Raw genomic sequence first — 20100 nt, 5'->3', positions numbered from 1 at the left:
GAAAATACCAATCGTGAATAGGGTAAATTTACTAAACTGCCGTATTCACCTTACTTGTATTTTCCAATGTCGTATCCATTCGTATTTGTATCTAGTTTATTTGTCGGCCATATTTACAGCCGCCGAATAAGTACGAAGTGGCAGAATTGCACGGATCAGCTAGATCCGTACAATGCTGCCCTATGTAAAAATAAATCATTTTTCTAAAATGAGGTGGGATTCCCTCCCCCAGCCCCCCAAGCCAAAAAGGCCAAAGAAGTTAGGGGTCACCAGGATTTCTAAAACCAGCACAAGGGCCATTCCTGGTTCCCAAAATACGGGGGATAAAATGAAAAGAGTTCCCCCATATTTTGACAGTCAGCTCTGGGCCTAAACAGCCAGCAGGGTAATGCCACAGCCAGGCAAAACTTTTGGCTGAACTGCATTTTTTTTTAACTGGGTACCACGGTATCTGGACATAACCATGGTAATCCAAACTTGAGAGCGAGGTAATCAAGGATTTTTACCTCGCTCCAAATCTGTTTTTTATCAACTAATTGCTCAGTCAGGAAGCTCAACTTTTCTGACTCCTGTCTCAACTGCCAATTTTGTATATTGAGGACCTCAGCTCAATGTTAATGCTACCATGCTCTCAAATGTATTGTTGGCCTTTTGGTATAGAGTATACATAATCATAGGCTTATACAGCATTACAGCTTTCTTACATGTTCCAAGGGTCCAATCAGTGCCTGAATTGGGCTGATTATTGATAACACTGTGCATGTGTCAGGCCCACAATGCCAGTGCATGACTCCTGCTAGTGAAGAAGTCATGCTATGTTTTTTACTTTGCTAACCATTTTCAAGGTAAGCAACAGGAAGCCGGCGCCGGGGAGTAGTAACCGGCCCCTTTATGTGAGAGCCAAGAAAAACGCAGGCGTGACAGAAAAAATACTAGCCATGCTGCTTAGATTAAACCAGGTGTCCCCAAATGTGTTAGAGGAGGGTTTGTGACGTCAGCTCCGGGCTCCATCAGGCGGATTTCATGGCAGCCGCCGAGTAAGTCCCTGGCTACGCTGAGCCTGCGATGAGTGGTGACCAGTGAAAAAGTTATTTAATAGTGAGCGTCTTACAAATAGAATTTTTGACATATTTGCTCTGCTGCAAAGTCTTCGTTGGCCATACACTATTTGCCCCATTTCCGCCATTATTAGCACACACAATGATGATATTCATGCCCATGGTCAATATTTTTAAACTTTGCATTCGTTTAAGATGCTAAAAATTTGGGTGTGGTATAGGGGTCGACAGTCGGGATCCTGACAGTCATTATCCCGACGTCAGGATCCCAACTGGCCGGACCCAGACAGCATGGCAAGCGCAACAACTGCACCATAGTGCCAGCTACTAAGGTATACTGTATGTCATTACAAAATGACAAATCATGAAGATGTCCTTCTAGTGTGTTAGAGGTAGGTTTGAATGTCAGCTTCTAGATTGAAAAAATCATGTCCAGAGCTGCTTTTTTTTTTTTCTTTTCTTTCTTTGTAGAACATCAATAGGGTGCTTTTTAAAAGACATGCACAATATAGGGCACATGACTATACCGTATGTGATAAGCCTAAAAGTGCCCACAAACAGCGTTTTAGGCTTGCAATGCACACATCACATAGCACAAAAAGTATGTACAAAAAGTACTTTGTTGTACTAGATCGCATCACATCTAGTTCAAAACACACGCTGCTTTAGCACATTGCATCGCTTCGAAACGCATGCTATCTAGTCCAAAATGCACGGTGCACATCGCACCATGTCTGACCATCTTTTGAGCTATGTAAGGTAAGACTTGGGTTTCTGTTCCATGATCTAGATTACATTGCATGATTAATTAGTATGTCTGCAGCCACTACTCACACAGCTGAATTCTTGTTCTTCTTTAAGCTACCTATATCTGAATCCCCTAATACACAAATCTATAGTTATCTACAGAATGTGCTGTACATTCTTATCCCATTATTTGGCACTGTAATAATATCCTTTTTAAAATATGCATTACATTATTTTTTTGATACTTGCTTGCCTATGAACCATTTCTGGCTTGTCATGGAAGTTAAATGATTTAATTTATAACAAAAATGTATACATTTATAACAAAAAAATGGAAATGCTCTAATACATTAGACTGATGGAATTCATCTGTCATACATCAGTGATGTCACTGGTTTCTAGTGATTTGAAAGGCTGACCAATAAATCTTAGGTAAGTTCCCCATTGTCAGCCAAATTAGGATGTACCGTATGTATTGTAAACTCATTAAAGCAAAGGCCTTTACCGTTTCACTCCTCTGGAATCTTAGGGGTCCAGTTTATGTGCCCCCCTTTCCTGTGCAGCAGTAGTATCCATCAGGACACATGCAGGAATATTGAGACAAGTAGCCAGCCAGTAAGAGATGAGGCCTGAAGATTTTCATCACTGGCTCTGGTTGCACTCAAAGTAACTGGCTATACCTCAGGTTGATCAATAATAGATAAATATTATATATAACTATATAATCTCACTCACTTACAAAGTGTTCACCCATTCCTGACCCATTTACATCGCTGGCCTTGTCTCCCTTCACACTCTCGCACCCCCACCCCTTCACTCCACAAATGAGTACCGCCTATCATGCCAACTGATTATTTCCTTCCATGCCCACCTCCAAGATTGTGCCTGTGCTCCTCTATAACCTCTGGGATTCCTGTCACTCTCACTATGAGACTCCCCTCTTTTATACAAGTTTCTGACAGGCTCTTAACTCACTTGTTCATCAAATCAGCCATCTCTCACCCTAACCCTCTGTATCGTGCTAAATGTCTTCACGGATTATTAGCATTAGAACATCTCTGGACTTTTTTTTATGGGGATACAGTAAAGATAAGGTTTATAGCAGAAAACCTGCAACAATCAATGAGTTTAGCGCAGCAATTAAAAGGGAATGCACCCAAATACCAATTAAAATGATTTGTATATTTGCAATTCCATCCATCCGCATTATCAGACCTTAACACCTGAGATAACTCAAACAATTATACACTTGTCTTATTCAATTTGGATTATAAAACTTAAATATACGGTATTTTAATGAGCTTTATCTTTACAATAAAAAACTCAAAGTGTTTTTAAAATTTTTGGGACACCCTGGGACATACAATGACAGATGGGGGAAATTTACTAAAGGAAATTTGTAAAAAAAAAATAGGTGTATTTGTATCCAGAAATACACTTATTTTTGATATTTACTATCCCGAAAATACGGCTATTCGTATTGATGTGCTATCAATATGAATACGAATTGCCGTATTTTCGGGATAGTAAATGTCAAAAATAAGTGTATTTCTGGATACAAATACACCTAATTTTTACAAATTTCCTTTAGTAAATTTCCCCCATTATGTCAATAGTATCAAATCGTTCTGCAAATTTTAAGAGCAAGGTTATGGATGAGCTATAACTATGAACTATGATTGACCTGCAATCCTGCGAGTTCCGCGCCGTCCCAATGTCTTTGGGACTGTGCATGGTCTATTATGCAAATGTGCAGGTATCTTTTGCAAATGGCTTCGGCGACTTGCGTGGTTGGCGAGCCGTTCGCAAACATCAAGGCGGATGGTGGTGGTAATGGGGCTTGCCCTTGGGAATACCCAGTGTTTTATGGGCGTACCCATGAAAATGCTGGGCGTTCCCATGGGTACGCGGACAGGCTGATGCCTGGTGGGGGTGGGTGACGTCAGCCGTCCGTCCCCCTTCAGCCAGGCACACGCAGATAAAAGTCAGTTTTCTGTGACTTCTATTTGCAAAGGCAGGAGAAATCATTCGATGGTCTGTGACCATCGAATGATTTCTCCTGCAGCGGAGGCATGTGAGGGGGATGTGTCCTTGTTACACATCCCCTCGTATGGTAATGAGGAGAATCGGGGGGGCCCTGTATACGGAGAAATAGGATTATACCCAACCTGGGTCAGTGGTTTCTCCATAGATTCAAATAAATTGTGATTTGAGGAAACTTGTTGATGATTTGTCTAACCTGGAAGTCACGGGGCTAGATCTGTCCAGAGTGTTATTTATGAGTTCATGTCTCCCACAACTACATTACACTGAAGGGCCAAAGTCATGGGATAGCAGTATGTAAAGGTAGGTGGCCGTTAGGTCGAAATGGGTTTAGGTCGACAGGTCATTAGGTCAACACAAGCATTAGGTCAACAGTGTCTAGGTCTACAGTCAAAAGGTCAACATGGGTTTTTTACTGTTTTTTGAGCCGACGTGCTGACAGGCGGTATTTCATGCCCCACCATCCACTAGGGCATGGTGGGAGAAAAAAATAGTGTGCCCGAAGCATGGCGGGCGATGCAAGGGGATGTAGTGCACTGGAAACTGTGTCCATGTCGACTGTGTTGACATTCGGATCAAAAAACAGTGAAAACCCCCCATGTCGACATAGACACTGTCAAACTAATGCTTGTGTCGACCTAATGAACCGTCAACCTAAACCCATGTCGACCTGGAACCATGTTGACCTATCCCCATGTCGACCTAACGGTGTCGACTTAATGCTTGTAGACAAAGGCGTAACTACCATAGGTGCAAGGGGTGCAGCTGCTATGGGGCCCAGAGCTGAAGGGGGCCCATCTTTCCTGTCTAAGTAATATGTTTTACATACATTTATCACCATCAGTTGCTAAATAGGGGGCCCTTACAAACTTTTGCTATGGGGCCCACGAATATGTAGTTACACCCCTGCTTGTAGACCAACTTGCTGTAGACCAAATGATCCCAACCCATCTGAACGTGGTAACCAAACTTTTGCATTGATTATTGACCATTTGCAGCCCTTTGTGGACTTCATGTACCCCCACAGTGATAGAATATTCCAGCAGGATCATGCACCATACCATTGGTCCCAAGTTGTTCAAAATGTGTTTGAGGAGCATTCTGGAGAGTTCAGACAAATGATGTGGCCACCATGTTCAACTGAATTCAACTCAAATGAGCATTTTTGGGACGTGGTAAAAAGGTCCGTTTGCACCCAAAACCCTGCACCTACAAATATCAGGGATCTGTGGGAATCTATCCAGAAGGCATGGGACAACATCTGTCCAGAGGTTTTCTATCCACTTGTGGATTTGATGCCACATTGAGTGCTGTCCTTCACTGGGCTAGAGGGGGTCCTATACAAAACACTTATCCAATGGCTTTGGTACTTGCATGTATCAGATCTTCTTTATCCTGGGATAAGATGGTGTCTAATTTGGTGAAGAACATAAGAGACGTTTAAGGCTCAACATGTACAAGTATATCAGGGGCCAATTTAAGGAACTGTCACACCCTCTTTTCTACTAGAAAGGAATCTAGGACGCAAGGGCATGAGTACAGATTAATAGAAAAAAAGATTTAGTGCCCAAAGATAGCAGTTATATGGAAGGAGGTGATAAACTTACTTACAAACCTGTTGGGTACCGATATCCCCCTAGATCCTAAATACTTCCTTATTCCACTGAAGCCACCTATGCTTACCTCTCACCAGCATAAATTACTCCGACACGTCTCCTCAGCAATGACCTGTCAATTTGCGGCCGACTGGAAAAAAACGTCCCCTGCCCCAATGCAAGCAATACTCTCTCGGTTATGGTACATTTATAGAATGGAATTCATGACTGCCACCATGCGCCATTCCCTTAAGTCCTTTCACAAGGTATGGACCCCATGGTTGGCCTCTCAGAATTCCCCTCCCCCATTCGACCCATGTTAAAGGAGGCCTCCCCCCTTCCCCCACCCTTCCCCCCTTCCTAATTTCCCCAGACCCCTCCCCTTCAATTTATCTTCAAGCCTCACTTTGGGGTCGTAGTGACCCTCTATTTCAAATGGAAGGTCTGCTACTGAGGGGAATTAAGATTTTTCTCTTTTCATCCTTTTCCTCTTTTAATAAAACAAAAATCTCCTTTCTTTTCCTGTCCTCTTCTTTTTGTCTCTGTTTCTCTTTTCCTCTTTCTCTCCTCTGGTACACGTCTAAGCGACGTATTGAGATTGTACATTGCTTATATTTCGGGTTTTTTTGTACTCTTCTCTTGAGCTATGTCATTATACATGACCTTGTTTGTATCCTGACGTGTGCCTACCAATAAAGTGTGTTTAAAAAAAAAAAAAAATTTCGTTCAGCTATAGTAGAAAGAATTTCTTTACGGTCAGAACAGTCAAACTCTTCCCGGAGAGGTTGTAATGGCTGGCACAATAAATGCGTTCAAGGCAAAGTTGGACAAACATTTGCTGGATAAAAATATCCATAGGTACAATTAAGAGATATAATCTGTCTGTAAAATATCAGAACCTACCAAATCAGCAATGGATAATCTATACTAGGTTGAACTAGATGGACGCAAGTCTTTTTTCAGCCTTACCTACTATGTAACTATGTAACATGTACTATAGGATTCAGTACTGAATCCCGGCAGTCGGGATCCCGGCGTTCGGAATCCCGACAGCCGAAATGCTGACAAGGGGGGGACGTGGATCGCCCCCCCTTGCGGGCTCGCTGCGCTCGCCACGCAGCGGGCCTGGTGCCTCGCTACGCTCGGCACACTAATTTATTCTCCCTCCAGGGGTGTCGTGGACACCCACGGAGGTAGAATGTGTCGGGATTTCGGCGGTCGGGATTCTGAACGCTGGGATTTTAACTGCATCCCGTGCTATAGTCTATAGTACAAAGCTGGTAAATTACCTATTAAAGTTGAGTAACACCTTTCTTTGGGGACCATTATCATAGTATATTTGTTTAGCTGCAAATATTAAGAAACACTTGAATGTAAGAAGAAGGGATCTCCAATACCTGCTGGCAGCCGCATACCCCATGGGTTTCTAAGGGGCATGCAATGATGCCAGATGTATCATTATTGGGAATGTGAAGCCTTTATTGCAGGCATGTCCAAACTATGGCCCTCCAGCTGTTGTGAAACTACAAGTCCCATAATGCCTTCCACAGTTTTGCTATTAGGGAATTTAGCATTCTATGGCAATTAATGCTGGGATGTGTAGTTTCACAACAGCTGGAGGGCCACAGTTTGGACATGCCTGCTTTATTGGGATTGTGATAGCCCAGTGTAGTTCCATCAGGGTTCCCCCAGGGGATTCAGTATGAAATCCCGGTGGTCGGGATCCCGGCGTTCAAAATCCCGACCGCCGAAATCCCGACAAGGGGGGGACGTGGATCGCCCCCGCTTGCGGGCTCGCTGCGCTCGCCACGCAGCGGGCCCGGTGCCTCGCTACGCTCGGCACGCTAATTTATTCTCCCTCCAGGGGTGTCGTGGACACCCACGGAGGGAGAAAGTGTTGGGATTTCGGCGGTCGTGATTCTGAACTGCGGGATCCCGACCGCCGGGATTTTAACTGCATCCCCCCCCCAGGAACCCTCTGCCAAAGTGGCCACTTTACACCACAGTCTGGCTGACTGCGCATATGCAGCTGTCACAGCTTCATTTTGGATCACTTGTCCCTGCAGGTGCTGGATAATACATTCAGCTGATTGGATCACATTTACTATACAATATGCGGTAAATTGTATTTTTTATTCTATTTGTGTTTTTATATGAAAACTGCCTCAGATCACTATGAAGAAAGGGACTGTAAATGGGGTATGGGTAAAAACCGGACCAGGACAAAACCCCTGGACCGCCGGACCAGACATCAAACTCTGCATTTTGGAGCTTGTAGCGTCCGTTCCGGGGGATGTCCTGTCCGGGGGTGTCCTGTCTGGGGGTTCTGCCTGTGACACCTGTCACCAGGTAGAGGAGGAGGGGTAGAATAAAGTCTCCCTGTATGGTCCGGGCATGTAGCAAAAACCGGACGGTCCGGAACACAGGGAGAGGCTGTAATCTCCCCTTCCCCATGTCCCTGATGATAGCTATCACATGGACCCTCCCGGACAAGACACCCCCAGAACAGGACACCCCCCGGACCGGACCCTTTAAGCTCCGGACTGCAGATTTTGATGTCCTGTCCGGCGGTCCGGAGTCTAGTCCGGTCCGGTTTTTATATAGTCCCCTGTAAATGTAACCTGTGCAACCAATCAGACATACACTTTTTTAAATCTGTACTCAAAATGATTGTTACAATGTGATTGTTTGCTATAAGCAACATTACATGTACTATGTTACATTTTTCATAAACGGGTTCTTCCCTATTGGAGTACTGAGCAGCGGAAGCTGGTGTGGAATTAATCCAGGTCATTCCCTAGAGAGGTCGCTGCCAGGTCCGGGGATAGCTTTGGAGATCGGTGCTCAACAGGGAATCCCCAATCATCCTGCAGTACACAAAGAGCAGCACTAGATGGCGCTCCAGGCGGTGACACTGCCAGAGCTGCGCCTGCTACAGTGTCACTGTCGGGGAGTGGCCGCTGCGGGCTGTGAGTGACGTCCTCCCAGCTAGAAAGCGCTCAGAGCTCCCGGCCTCTCGCACACATTCCGGAAGAGGAGACAGCAGCAGCCGCAGACATGGTGAGGAGGGGCCGCCAATAACTGTATGGTGGGCCGGGGGACTAGGCAGGGTACAGACTAGCCGGTGGGTGCAGTACGTAGAGTCGGGCGGGCAGTGACCTAGATCGGGGTGTGGACGCGCTCACATTGCACTGTCTGACCCATGTTTCCTTGTCTTGCATTGCGCAGTGTGACTTCTCAGAAGATCAGATCTCCGGTAAGTGGCCGCCTATGTATGTCACTGGCTGATGTGTGCTGCTTTAGTGGTTGGGTTATCATCGGGGGTATGGGTAAAATCCGGAATCGGATAAGACACCGGAATGCCGGACTGGACATCAAACTCTGCATTCCGGAGCTTGTAGTATCCGGTCCGGGGGTGTCCTGTCCGGGGGTGCTCCATCTGATGGGGCTGCTCTCGCACCTGTCACCTGGGAGAGGAGACGGGGGGGGAGAATACAGCCTCACCGCATGGTCCGGGGGTGTAATAAAAACTGGAACGTTCCAGACCACACAGGGAGGCTGTAATCTCCCCTTCCCCATGTCCCTGGTGTGAGCAATCACAGGTATCCCCCCGGACAAGACACCCCCCGCATGGGACACGTTCCGGTGTCTTATCCGGGTCCGGTTTTTACTTAGTCCCTATCATCGGTGGCTAATTCTAGCGAGGGGAGCTTTTTCTCCACACCCCATTCACCTTCCCAATACTCCCACCTCTCCTCCATTGCCCGCACTCTCATCCCTGTCTCTCTCCCTCCTTTCTGGTGGCCAGATTTCCTCACCCCCAGGACAGCCAGAGGGTAAGTGCCTGTGCTATGCTGTGAGGTTACCCCCTGCTTTCCTAGACATTGCTACTAGTGTACCTGGCTCCGCTCCCCTCCTGCACCCTTAGGGTAAGTGCCTGTGCTATGCTGTGAGGTTACCCCCTTACCCTGCCTTTGTAGACCTTATTACTAGTGTACCTGGCTGTGTAGCTCCCTCTCCTGCACCCTGAGGGTAAGGGCCTGTGCTTTGCTGTGAAGTTACCCCCTGCCTTCATATACATTACTACTAGTGTACCTGGCTGTACAGCTCCCCTCCTGCACCCTGAGGGTAAGTGCCTGTGCTATGCTGTGAGGTTACACCCTGCTTTCCTAGACATTGCTACTAGTGTACCTGGCTCCGCTCCCCTCCTGCACCCTTACCCTGCCTTTGTAGACCTTATTACTAGTGTACCTGGCTGTGTAGCTCCCTCTCCTGCACCCTGAGGGTAAGGGCCTGTGCTTTGCTGTGAAGTTACCCCCTGCCTTCACTACTAGTGTACCTGGCTGTACAGCTCCCCTCCTGCACCCTGAGGGAAAGTGCCTGTGCTGTGAGGTTATCTTCTGTGCCCCTTACCCTGCCTTCATAGACATTACTACCTGGCTGCACAGTCTGTCCCTCCTTAGCCTGCATTCTCATGGGCTATGGGATCTTTTTGGCTCTTTTGTTTAACCTGTGCAGGTGTGTGGCAATATGTCTGCTCCTCTTTAGTTTTGCATTGAAATAAATAGTATATAAAATCCTTTCAAGGTAAAAACTACATGTGTGTGTGGCATGTACATGTTGTGTACTGGCACTAATGTTTCAGGTGTACATGCCTTTACTATAATTGCAGGAGCTGTTATGTAGACAGCCATTGAGTAGTTTCTTTGTAACAGCGAGCTGTCGTTTAATGGGGAAAGCTGTTTTGCATGTTTGTATCCTAACCTGTGTAGGAGTTTAATGACTAATCTCTTTATTGTTGTGATGCAATGGTGTTGGCCTTATAAGGAAGGCGGCGGGGCCCGGGGGTTGCAGGGCTCTGATGTGTTTGCATGCATATCTCAGCATTCGTCCGTTCACACAATCCAGCCCTCCCTCTGCAATAAAATGGCTGCCAGGCTGTTCCCTGGATGCCTTATATGGTAACAAAGCCTCTTTCTGAGCTTGTTAGTACAGTGCTGTCATGATGAAAGGAGGAGTCATTAGAATAGAAGATTGGGAGTTAGGTGCCCACATTCCTATCTGGAAAATGCCTTATCCTGCTGTTCCTCCTCCCATCCTGATTGCTACACCGGCCTGTACAGTCGGAGACACAGCAACAGCATGGAATGGCAGTGGCACAGACAATACACTGCTTAAAAGTGTAAGCTGCCTGGGCTGAGAGCTCTGTAGATTTGGTTGAGCTCCACTCCCTGGAATTCAGCAGGAGGGGCAGGGAGTGCCACAGGAAGGAAGTGCTAGCCTGGTAGACAGACTGCTCTAACTATTACAGGCAGTAATACTCAGTACAGGAGGCTGACCCACTAACTGCATGTGAAACACTTCCTGCAGTAACCTGAATCGGAAGTATAGGAACTGCTTATTTACTGTCCAGATTAGCTGGAAATGGTTTCATGTATAATAACCATTATGTTTAGCCTCCTGTCCCTATGGTTATGATTTTCTTCTATGTGCCTAATAGGAATCATTTAATAAAATGTCCCCTAGGTATTCTAGCTCACCCAGGACAGTGTGTGCAGTATACATCATTGCTTGTGGTTAGAAACTTCACGTTGCTGCTTTCGATCAGCAATTGGAATCCCAAACAGGCTCAATTATTTAGCCCTTTCCATTTATTTTATTTATAGTTTCTTATATAGCTCAGCAGATTCCGTTGCGCTTTTCAAATGTTGACAATACTGAAAGAACAAACTAGATAACAGACAGACTTGGAGGTAGGAAGGCCCTGCTGTAAGCTTACAATCTATAGGGAAATAGGAGGGAAACACAAGGACAGGCACCAGTAATAGCATAGCAGTCCCACCAAGGTGCAAGTCCAGAAGGGAAGCTATATAATACATAAGTGCCTCAGAGGGTTATGCGTGTAGAACTTAAATATGATAGGCTTGCCTGAAGAGGTGAGTTTTCAGGGAACGCTTGAAAGTTGGAGACTAGTGGAGAGTCTTATTGTGCGTGGAAGGGCATTCCATAGGATGGGAGCAGCTCTATGAAGGTCCTGTAACAGTGAGTTTGAGCTAGTGCAGAAGAGAGACGCAAATCTTGTGCAGAGTGGAGTGGTCGAGATGGGAGATATTTTGTGAGGAGATAAGGGTTGGTTTGGTTAAGAGCATTGTCTGTGAGTAGAAGTATTTTGTATTGACTACAGTAGAATACAGGCAACCAATGGAGAGACTGGCAGAGTGGATCAGCAGACTATGAACATCTGGCTAGAAAGATCAGCCTCGCAGCAGCGTTTAAAATAGACTGCAGTGGCGAGAGTCTGTTCTTGGGAAGGCCAATGAGCAGACTATTGCAATAATCAATGCGAGAGATAAGGCGTGCATGGATTAGTGTTTTAGCAGTGTCGTGTGTAAGATAGGTTCGTATTTTGGATATTGTTTAGATGCATGTAACATGATTTAGAGACAGACTGAATGTGGGGAACAAACGACAGTTTAGAGTCAAGGGTGACCCCTAGGCAGCAGGTAGATTGTCACGTTGTCGACAGTTATGGAGAAATCAGGATGGTAACTGCTCCTGGCTGGAGGGAATTGAATTAATTCAATCTTGGAAATGTTACATTTGAGGTAGCGAGAAGATATCAAGATGAGATGGCAGAGAGGCATTCAGAGACCTGGGCCAAAACCACTGGTGACAACTCTGGGGTTGATGGATAGATTTGAGTGTCTTCCGCATACAAGTTATAGTGGAGTCTGAAAGAGCTGATTAGTTTGCCAAGAGATGAGGTATAGATTGAGAAGAGCAGATGACCTAAAACTGAGCCTTGTGGGTACTCTAACTGACAGAGGTAGTGAAGAGGAGGTGGTATCAGAGAAGCGAACGCTGAAAGAGCAATCAGATAGGTAGGATGAGAACCAGGAAATAACTGTATCATTTAGACCTAGGGAGTGTAGTGTTTGTATGAGGAGAGGGTGGTCAACAGTGTCAAAAGCAGCAGAGAGATTTAGAACAGTGGTAGCCAACTCCAGTCCTCGAGAGCTACCAACAGCTCACATTTTCCAGACAACCTAGCTGCTGCACAGGTGCACTCATTACTCACTAAAACATTTTAAAAGATCCACAGGTGGAGTGAATTACTTCACTTGTGACTGTGAGGAGATCTGGAAAACATTAACTGTTGGTAGCTCTCGAGGACTGGAGTTGGCTACCCCAGATCTAGAAGAATAAGTATTGAGTAATGGCCTTTAGACTTGGCAGTTACCAGATCATCCACCACTTTAGTCAGTGCAATGTATTGTGCACCACCGATAAGCCAATAATTGTATATACCCTTAAATTTCTACAAGATCTTATTCCCTACTCTTGGTTATTGTGCAAGCCCACAACAGGGACAGCAGCGTCTGGCTAGGCCTAGTAACCCGCAAGATATCCTCACACAGCTATGATCTTAACCATTGTTATCCCTGGCATATTTAGCTATGAATCTGAAATCTCACAGATCTAATGCTGTGTACACACGGTCCGATTTCCTTTCCGATGTTGACGATATAGTCAACATCGGATCAGCATCGGATGCAGATCGCAAGGGTTTTAACACTTGCGATCCCGATGCGCGTTCACGTATCGGAAGCCAGAAAGTCTTGGCTGCCTTGTCTATATAGTGCAGATCTGCACTATATAGTCAAGATTGGATGCAAATCGGATGTGCCTTAAGATCCTATCTGATCGGATCGTGGATAGGATCTTAAGGCACATCTGACCGTGTGTACACACCATAAGTGTGGCAACTTCCATAAGGTATGCAGCTCTTTACAGTAATGAAGTGTATACACCGCTCTAGAAATATAGGGTTTACTGTCCGGAGCACATTTCTAGAGTACACTAGGTTTTAATGTTTGTTGTAAATCTGATACTCACCGGTGGAAAATGACATGTGTTTCCTGCCAGATTTCAAAGAGGCTTTTAATCTCTTCGACCGCAACGGAGATGGCAAAATCTACTACACCCAGTGTGGGGATGTCATGCGTGCTCTGGGGCAGAACCCCACAAATGCTGAGGTTCTTAAAGTCTTGGGAAATCCAAAGGCTGAAGGTTTGTGATCTTAAACACGTATTGTAAATCCTTTTTTTCTCTTTCTACAGCCAAATGTATTCCTTACAATCCTTACATTTTATATATTGCCTATACAGCAAAGCCAATATCCAACCATTGATTACAGTGTGTGTCTGAGTGATTCCACCAGTTCATATCAGTCACTAGGCCAGTGGTTCCCAAACTTTTTTTGAATCATGGCGCCCTAGAGCATCAAAATATTTTCAAGGCACCCCTAGGCCAAATGCTTCTTATCGAGAAATTCAGAAAAAAAATATTAAATTAAGTGCATTGTGTTTATATGTCACAGTTATCTGGTGAGGGATTTGCTCCTGCTTGTGCACATATATTATGATTGGCTGCCACAAGCACTGGTTTTGCCTGGTACATTGACCATAAATAATATGAATTGATCCTGGTCCACCAACCGAAGGTACCCCTGCAAGTGTCCTGAGGCACCCCAGGGAGCCTAGGCACACAGTTTGGAAACCACTGCACTAGGCTATGACTGCATCTGCTGTATGTGAGGAGCACATTCTGTATACTGCATGCTGTTTGGTATGGTTCTGTATAAAGGAGTCTACAAATCTCCCTTAAGTTATATAACTTGCATCCAGCGCATTGTCAACTCATTGCTTTTCCAGAATGTTTTGTATACAGGAACAGTTATTTTATTTGCTCAGACGTAATCAACCAATCTACTCCTATACAGAGCTGAATAGCAAGATGCTTGGTTTTGATCAGTTCCTTCCTATGATGCAAACCATTGCCAAGAACAAGGACCAGGGCACACAGGAAGACTTCGTAGAGGGCCTTAAAGTGTTTGACAAGGAAGGCAATGGCACAGTGATGGGTGCAGAGCTACGCCATGTCCTTGTTACTCTAGGTAAGGAGACACTTGGGAACAGAGCTGGCCTTCAGTCTAAAACTTCATCATATACTTTGTAGTGAGCAATGATGATGCTAACATCCCTATCAGCGCTTCATTTGCACATTTCATATTGCTGGCCAGAAAACTGACACCTCTATCCGATGGTTTGACTCATGTATAATTCACATATCGCTGTTTCATATTTTACAGTTATTTTATGAATTGTCCAAAATCAGCTGTTGTGGTGTAGATTTGCAGGGACCATATACTAATGACAATGTTTCTGGTGGTTTTCAGGAGAAAAGATGCAGGAGGATGAGGTGGAGATGTTGGTGTCTGGTCACGAAGATGCTAATGGCTGCATTAATTATGAAGGTGAGTGATTCAGCCTCCTCCCTTTTTTGACATTAGCTTAATAGGCATTTAGTAATTCTGAGAAGGTATATATTTTTTGTTCTTATGAATAAGTGGAATATTTTATTATTATTTTTTTAATGTATAAATTTGCAAGAACTATACGCATTTGCAGATCAATGCCATAATTTGAACAGTGGAGCCAAGTTCAATCCTTCCATTTTGTCCTGTGTAACATGATAAATATCTCTTGCCTGTTTGGTGTTTCTGGTCTTTAATTGATCAACATTTTAGAAACTGGTATTTTGTTGTGGGGGGGTCTATGTTCCATGTGTACAGCGTTAACTGGAGTGTGATAAATCTTCCTTCCCACAGACTTTGTCAGGCACATCATGTCTGCGTGACCACACCCCTTGGGTATGCTGGTTCTTCGTTTGTGATTTTACAACTTTATATTTTTTCTCTCCCTGCCTCCCCTCTTCGAACCTCTTGAATCCTGGATGCCTTGGCATGTCTGCATGCTCTCTGCTCTGCCAGAGCTGCATTCTACTAGTTAGCGCCTGTAACAACATTAAGGTGTCACTGCGGCATCTTAACATACTCTGCCGATGGGCCTCCTTTGCAGGAGGCTGGCTGCTTGAGAAATGACTGTGTGCGTGTTGTCTGTGTGAACACTCAGGTGATGCTCAAAATGAGACCATTTTTATTTTAAGTCCACATAAAATAATAAAAAAAAAAAAAAATTTCAACCTCCCACATCATTCCTGCATCGGATATCTACGGCTCAGTACCTGTAGCTCACGATTTTTCTGCTATTTTACTGCCAAATTATCGGCTCTGTAGTCTTGTCCCATATGTCTAGTTCCTGTCTATTAAATGATGTATGTGATGACCTGGTTTATGTAATTCTGGGAACTAATGTGTGGACAGTCAATGAGGTAATAAACTGTTCCCATAGATAAAAATGTGAATCTATATCTGTACAGAGCGATCATATGAAGCCAATACATGATGTGAGATCAGATCTGTGTGTGTGATCTGCTTGTCTTGGCAATTTGCTGATTGCATTCATTCTTTTTCGTAGATGATAGAAATCTTTCATTGCTTATGCCTTCCAATCCTTGCAGTTTGCTGTAGATTACATGACCTAATCTGATTATTGATCTGGGAGAGGGGCTCCTAGGGTTTGATGGGGTAGTAATGACGTTGGTACATAGAACCCTTTTACTGTATGCTGATGTACCAAGTTAGGTGACCATAGTTTGATTGCTTAGGATAGTGTCCGCTTTTTTTGTTTTGTTTAAGAACACCTAAAATTAGTACTTTTAGAAGGCTTGAGGCATCCTCCCAACCCCCTTAGATGCAGTGTAGTTGATACAGGTAATAAATACATAAAATCTAGTAACCATACTTCTGTTCTAAACTATTCTGTCTGTTGCCTGCACATAGCAGAGGAAGTTATCTAGAGCAACACAGCCCAACTAATCACTGGGCACTTCATGACCACATAGGAGTCGCTGCTTCCTCGGGTTTTCAGTTTTCCCAACAATATGGCTGACTTCAGTTTCTGTAGGTGCCAGGTACACTTAACGTTGGCTATTATGTAAAGTAATATTACATATATGTTCTTAGTTAGTTTTCATAGTGTATAAACTTGAGCCCCATCTACTCGTGTAGGAGCCCTTGCCCCTGTTGGAAGGGTCTTTTCACTTGTTGACTGTTTCACAGAAATCTTAGGAACTATTTTTTTATCTGATGTTCATTTGAACGCTAGCCTATCTTAAATTGGATAGACTAATGAAAAGGGCTTTTTAGTATTTCTCTTGCTTAAACAGCTGGTTTAACCACCCCTTCTGCTTGTTCTTGAAAGCTAACTTTTTTGTTTGTCTTGTTTGCCTTTCAGAACTTGTCCGGATGGTTATGAGCGGCTGAATCTTCTCCACTGTACACTTCCAGCCAGGGGAAGGGGGGCTACCTTATGTTTTAATATTCCTATCTGTATTCTTCCCTTGGAGGTGAGGTTGAGCTGTGTACTGAGGGTCCTAGTCTCACCCCATTGTCCTGTTGGTGTCTTCTCATCTGATGTCCATGAAGGAGTGTGTGTCCTCTGGATTGGGGGAGAGCTGAAACGTAGGTCCCCAGAATGCACCACAAGAGTGTCTATAGTCTCTAACTACTCTACCACACAGATAAATTATTTCTATTTTTCCCGCTCAATGAATAAAGTGGCATTTTTGTTTTTCAAAACCTCCCTGTGAATTTCTGCTTTGTGATCACGACAGGTGATGTCTCTGAAAATGAACATTTGTTCCAGGAACAATGGTGATTGAGCATTAAACTGCATTGTTTTGATATGACCTATGCTCAAAAATAAAGTGTCTATACAGAATTACCATGCTTGACTCATACGTAATGGCTCTACCTATTTCACATAACTTCCACTTAAAAAATATATAGATGGTAGACCATATCAATAAATCCCAAAATCATTCTATTTTAGTTGGTGGATGGGATTAACTGTACAATGCAGTGGTTCTCAAACTCTGTCCTCGGGACCTCACACTTCACATTTTCCAGGTCACCTGACAGGTGCACTCATTACTGACTGACACTTTAAAAGATCCACAGGTGGAGCTAATTATTTCACTTTATTATGTGAGGAGACCTGCAAAACATGCGCTGTGTGGGGTCCTGAGGACTGATCTTGAGGACCTGTGGTATATTGCAGTATTGTTAATTCAGTGAGTTGATCAACATGGGTCTAGGTCGACAGTTCATTAGGTCGACATGTTGTTTTTCACTTTAAAAAAAAAAAATTCTCTTTTTTACCCGAATGTCGACATGAACGATGAAACGTAGCACCACATCCCCTCGCATTTTATTCTCCCACTACGCCCTAGTGGATGGTAGGGCATGAAATACTGCCTGTCGGCTCAAAAAAAAAAAAAAAACAGTGAAAAACCCCCATGTCGACCATTTGACTGTTGACCTAGTCACATGTTGCCCTAATGCTTGTTGACCTTCTCAGGTGCCGCTAGGATATGTAGTTCCAATGGAACAGAGATCATCCTCTAAATAGGGGAGATATATTACAGAGTTAGTAATAAGCAAAAACGGTATTAATCTATAGAGCAAGTTTGTGGGCAGAGTAGCCACCAGTATGCATCAGATCACTGCATTGAGATTTATTTGAGACTCTTAACAGAGCAAATAAGAGTCGTATTGGCACACCCCTGTCTTGTACCAATTTTAGGTTTTGCATCGGTTTTGTCAGTCTACTCCCCCCTCTCCCCCCCCTACTACTACAAATGCAGCAGTGTTGTGAGAGATACAACTTAATGGACGGAAGCTCTATGAAAGGCAAAACCTTGGTGGGTCAGTCACATTAAGGACCAATCCAACATGACAAAGGTCTATTCAGCATCTAGGGCAGGGCTGGGCAACACCGGCCCTCCAGATGTTAATGAACTACACATCCCAGGATGCTTTGCATTAGTTTTGCTATGTGGCCATGCTGAAACTGATGCAAGACATGCTGGGATGTGTAGTTCATCAACATCTGGAGGGCCAGTGTTGCCCAGATCTAGGCCATGAGTCTACAAACTGTGGCCCTCCAGATGTTGTAGAACTACATGTCCCAGCATGCCCTGACAGTTTTGGCATGCTCTTATAGGAAAAATATGGCAATGCATGTTGGAACATGTAGTTTCCCAACATCTGGAGGGCCACAGGTTGAAGACCCATGATCTAGGGCATGCATGTCCAACGTTGGCCCTCCAGATGTTGTGAAACTACACATCCCAGCATGCTTTGCAATAGTTTTAGCACTCTAATAGCAAAACTGTGGCAAAGCATGCTGCGATGTGTAGTTTCACAACATCTGGAGGGCCAACGTTGGACATGCCTAATCTAGGGCAACCACTACGGTTGAAATGGTCCATGTATTTGCTATATGTATGAGGTCAAACACCTTTTGGGTGTTCCCTGCAAACTCGTTTGCAGCCCTATAAGCCTGTGTACAAAAGTCTGCAAATCTGGAGAGAGTATGTTGTAAAAGGACAAGATGAGGAGCCATTCTTACTTGTTACATAAGAGAACATTAATACAATTATAGGCTCTTCTAAAATGTTATATATTCTTTATACAGTGCTCATTTACAGAGTACATAAATGAATAAGCAAAACAAAATGGACTTCCAACATAAATACAGCACGGCTGTGTAATGGTTAGCATTACTACCTCACAGCGCTGAGGTCATGGGTTTGATTACCACCATGGCCCTAATACTGCTTTCACATCGCAAAATGCAGGGTCGCACCAGGACTTTGAAACTGTTCAGCCCCACCGCGACCCTGCACTTTGGGATGTTCATCCACTATGGAGAAGCACTACCTTCTCCATAGTGGAAACGGGTTGCTTGTCCCCATTTAACCCGTTCACACTGCACAGCAACAAACCGGCAAGAACTTTTTTTTTTTTTTTTTTTTACACACCAGCTTATTGCTGTGTTGCTACCCTTTTGCAGGACCGGTAACCCTTTTCACATCGCACTAATTACTGGGTGAAACCGGCTTGTACCCGGTAATTAGTTGAAAGGGGTATTGCAGAGTTTGTATATTCTCCCTGTGCTTGCGTGGGTTTCCTCCAGGTGCTCAGGTTTCCTCTCACAATCCAAAAATATACTGGTAGGTTAATTGGCTCCCAACAAAATGAACCAAGAGTGAATGTATGTGTGTGTGTGTGTGTGTGTGTGTGTGTGTACACACACACACGTGGCACGTGGTAGGGAATATAGATTGTAAGCTCCACTGGGTCAGGGACTAATGTGAATGTTCAGATTTTCTCTTTAAAGCGCTGCGGAATGTGTGATCTATATAGGTAACTTACTAAACACAGTAGTGCACAGGTTCTCAAACTCTGTCATGAAGACCCCACACAGTGCATGTTTTGCAAGTCTCCTCACAGAATGAAAAGTGAAATAATTAGCTCCACCTATGGATCTTTTCAAATGTGTCAGTGAGTAATGATTACATGTCAGGTGACTGAAAGAAACGTGAACTGTGTGGGGTCCTAAAGACTGAGTTCGAGAACCACTGCAATAGAGCACAAGTTCAGGGTACATACGCCAATGTTGGCTGCTGATGCAGCTATGTTTAAGAATAAGGGTAGCAGAAATTTAGGATTAGGTGCCATTGTAAGGAGTATCATGTAGGAAATAGTAAAAGAAGGAAGAGCACATGAGGGGAGTGGGCCAAAATTAATGGATGGTTAGAATTTGGCTGGGTATGGTGGAGTGGGTCTTAACAGCCAATTTGAAGTTTTGTAGAGGAGGATAATTCTAGAGAAAGGGAGCAGCCTGTGA

At 44.3% G+C, this 20100-nt stretch overlaps 1 protein-coding gene across 2 annotated transcripts; it reads left to right on the top strand.

Annotated features, from left to right (window-relative positions):
* Positions 1-8373: 8373 nt before the first annotated feature.
* MYL6 (myosin light chain 6) lies at positions 8374-17127 on the top strand. 2 transcript variants are annotated; one of them, XM_083169166.1, is made up of 7 exons: positions 8374-8503; positions 8672-8699; positions 13370-13513; positions 14226-14399; positions 14682-14759; positions 15114-15155; positions 16642-17127. In XM_083169166.1, exons 1-6 carry the CDS (start codon positions 8501-8503, stop codon positions 15140-15142), a joined length of 456 nt encoding a protein of 151 aa, XP_083025292.1. In that variant the 5' UTR covers positions 8374-8500; the 3' UTR covers positions 15143-15155; positions 16642-17127. The 2 variants fall into 2 exon arrangements, with proteins under 2 accessions (XP_083025292.1, XP_083025291.1); XM_083169165.1 differs by lacking the exon at positions 15114-15155.
* Positions 17128-20100: the final 2973 nt, after the last annotated feature.

This window comes from Crinia signifera, chromosome 2 (genome assembly GCF_055691185.1).
Source record: "Crinia signifera chromosome 2, ASM5569118v1, whole genome shotgun sequence".
NCBI lineage: Eukaryota > Metazoa > Chordata > Amphibia > Anura > Myobatrachidae > Crinia > Crinia signifera.
The sequence above is the reverse complement of the archived record's forward strand: the minus strand, read 5'-3'. Positions and strand labels throughout refer to the sequence as shown.

Bases quoted from the DNA above. Each gene is read 5' to 3' on its own strand.
- MYL6 (XM_083169165.1), top strand. The intron at 14,400-14,681 runs GTAAGGAGACAC...GGTGGTTTTCAG, and splicing joins CCATGTCCTTGTTACTCTAG to GAGAAAAGATGCAGGAGGAT. The intron at 14,760-16,641 runs GTGAGTGATTCA...TTTGCCTTTCAG, and splicing joins TGGCTGCATTAATTATGAAG to AACTTGTCCGGATGGTTATG.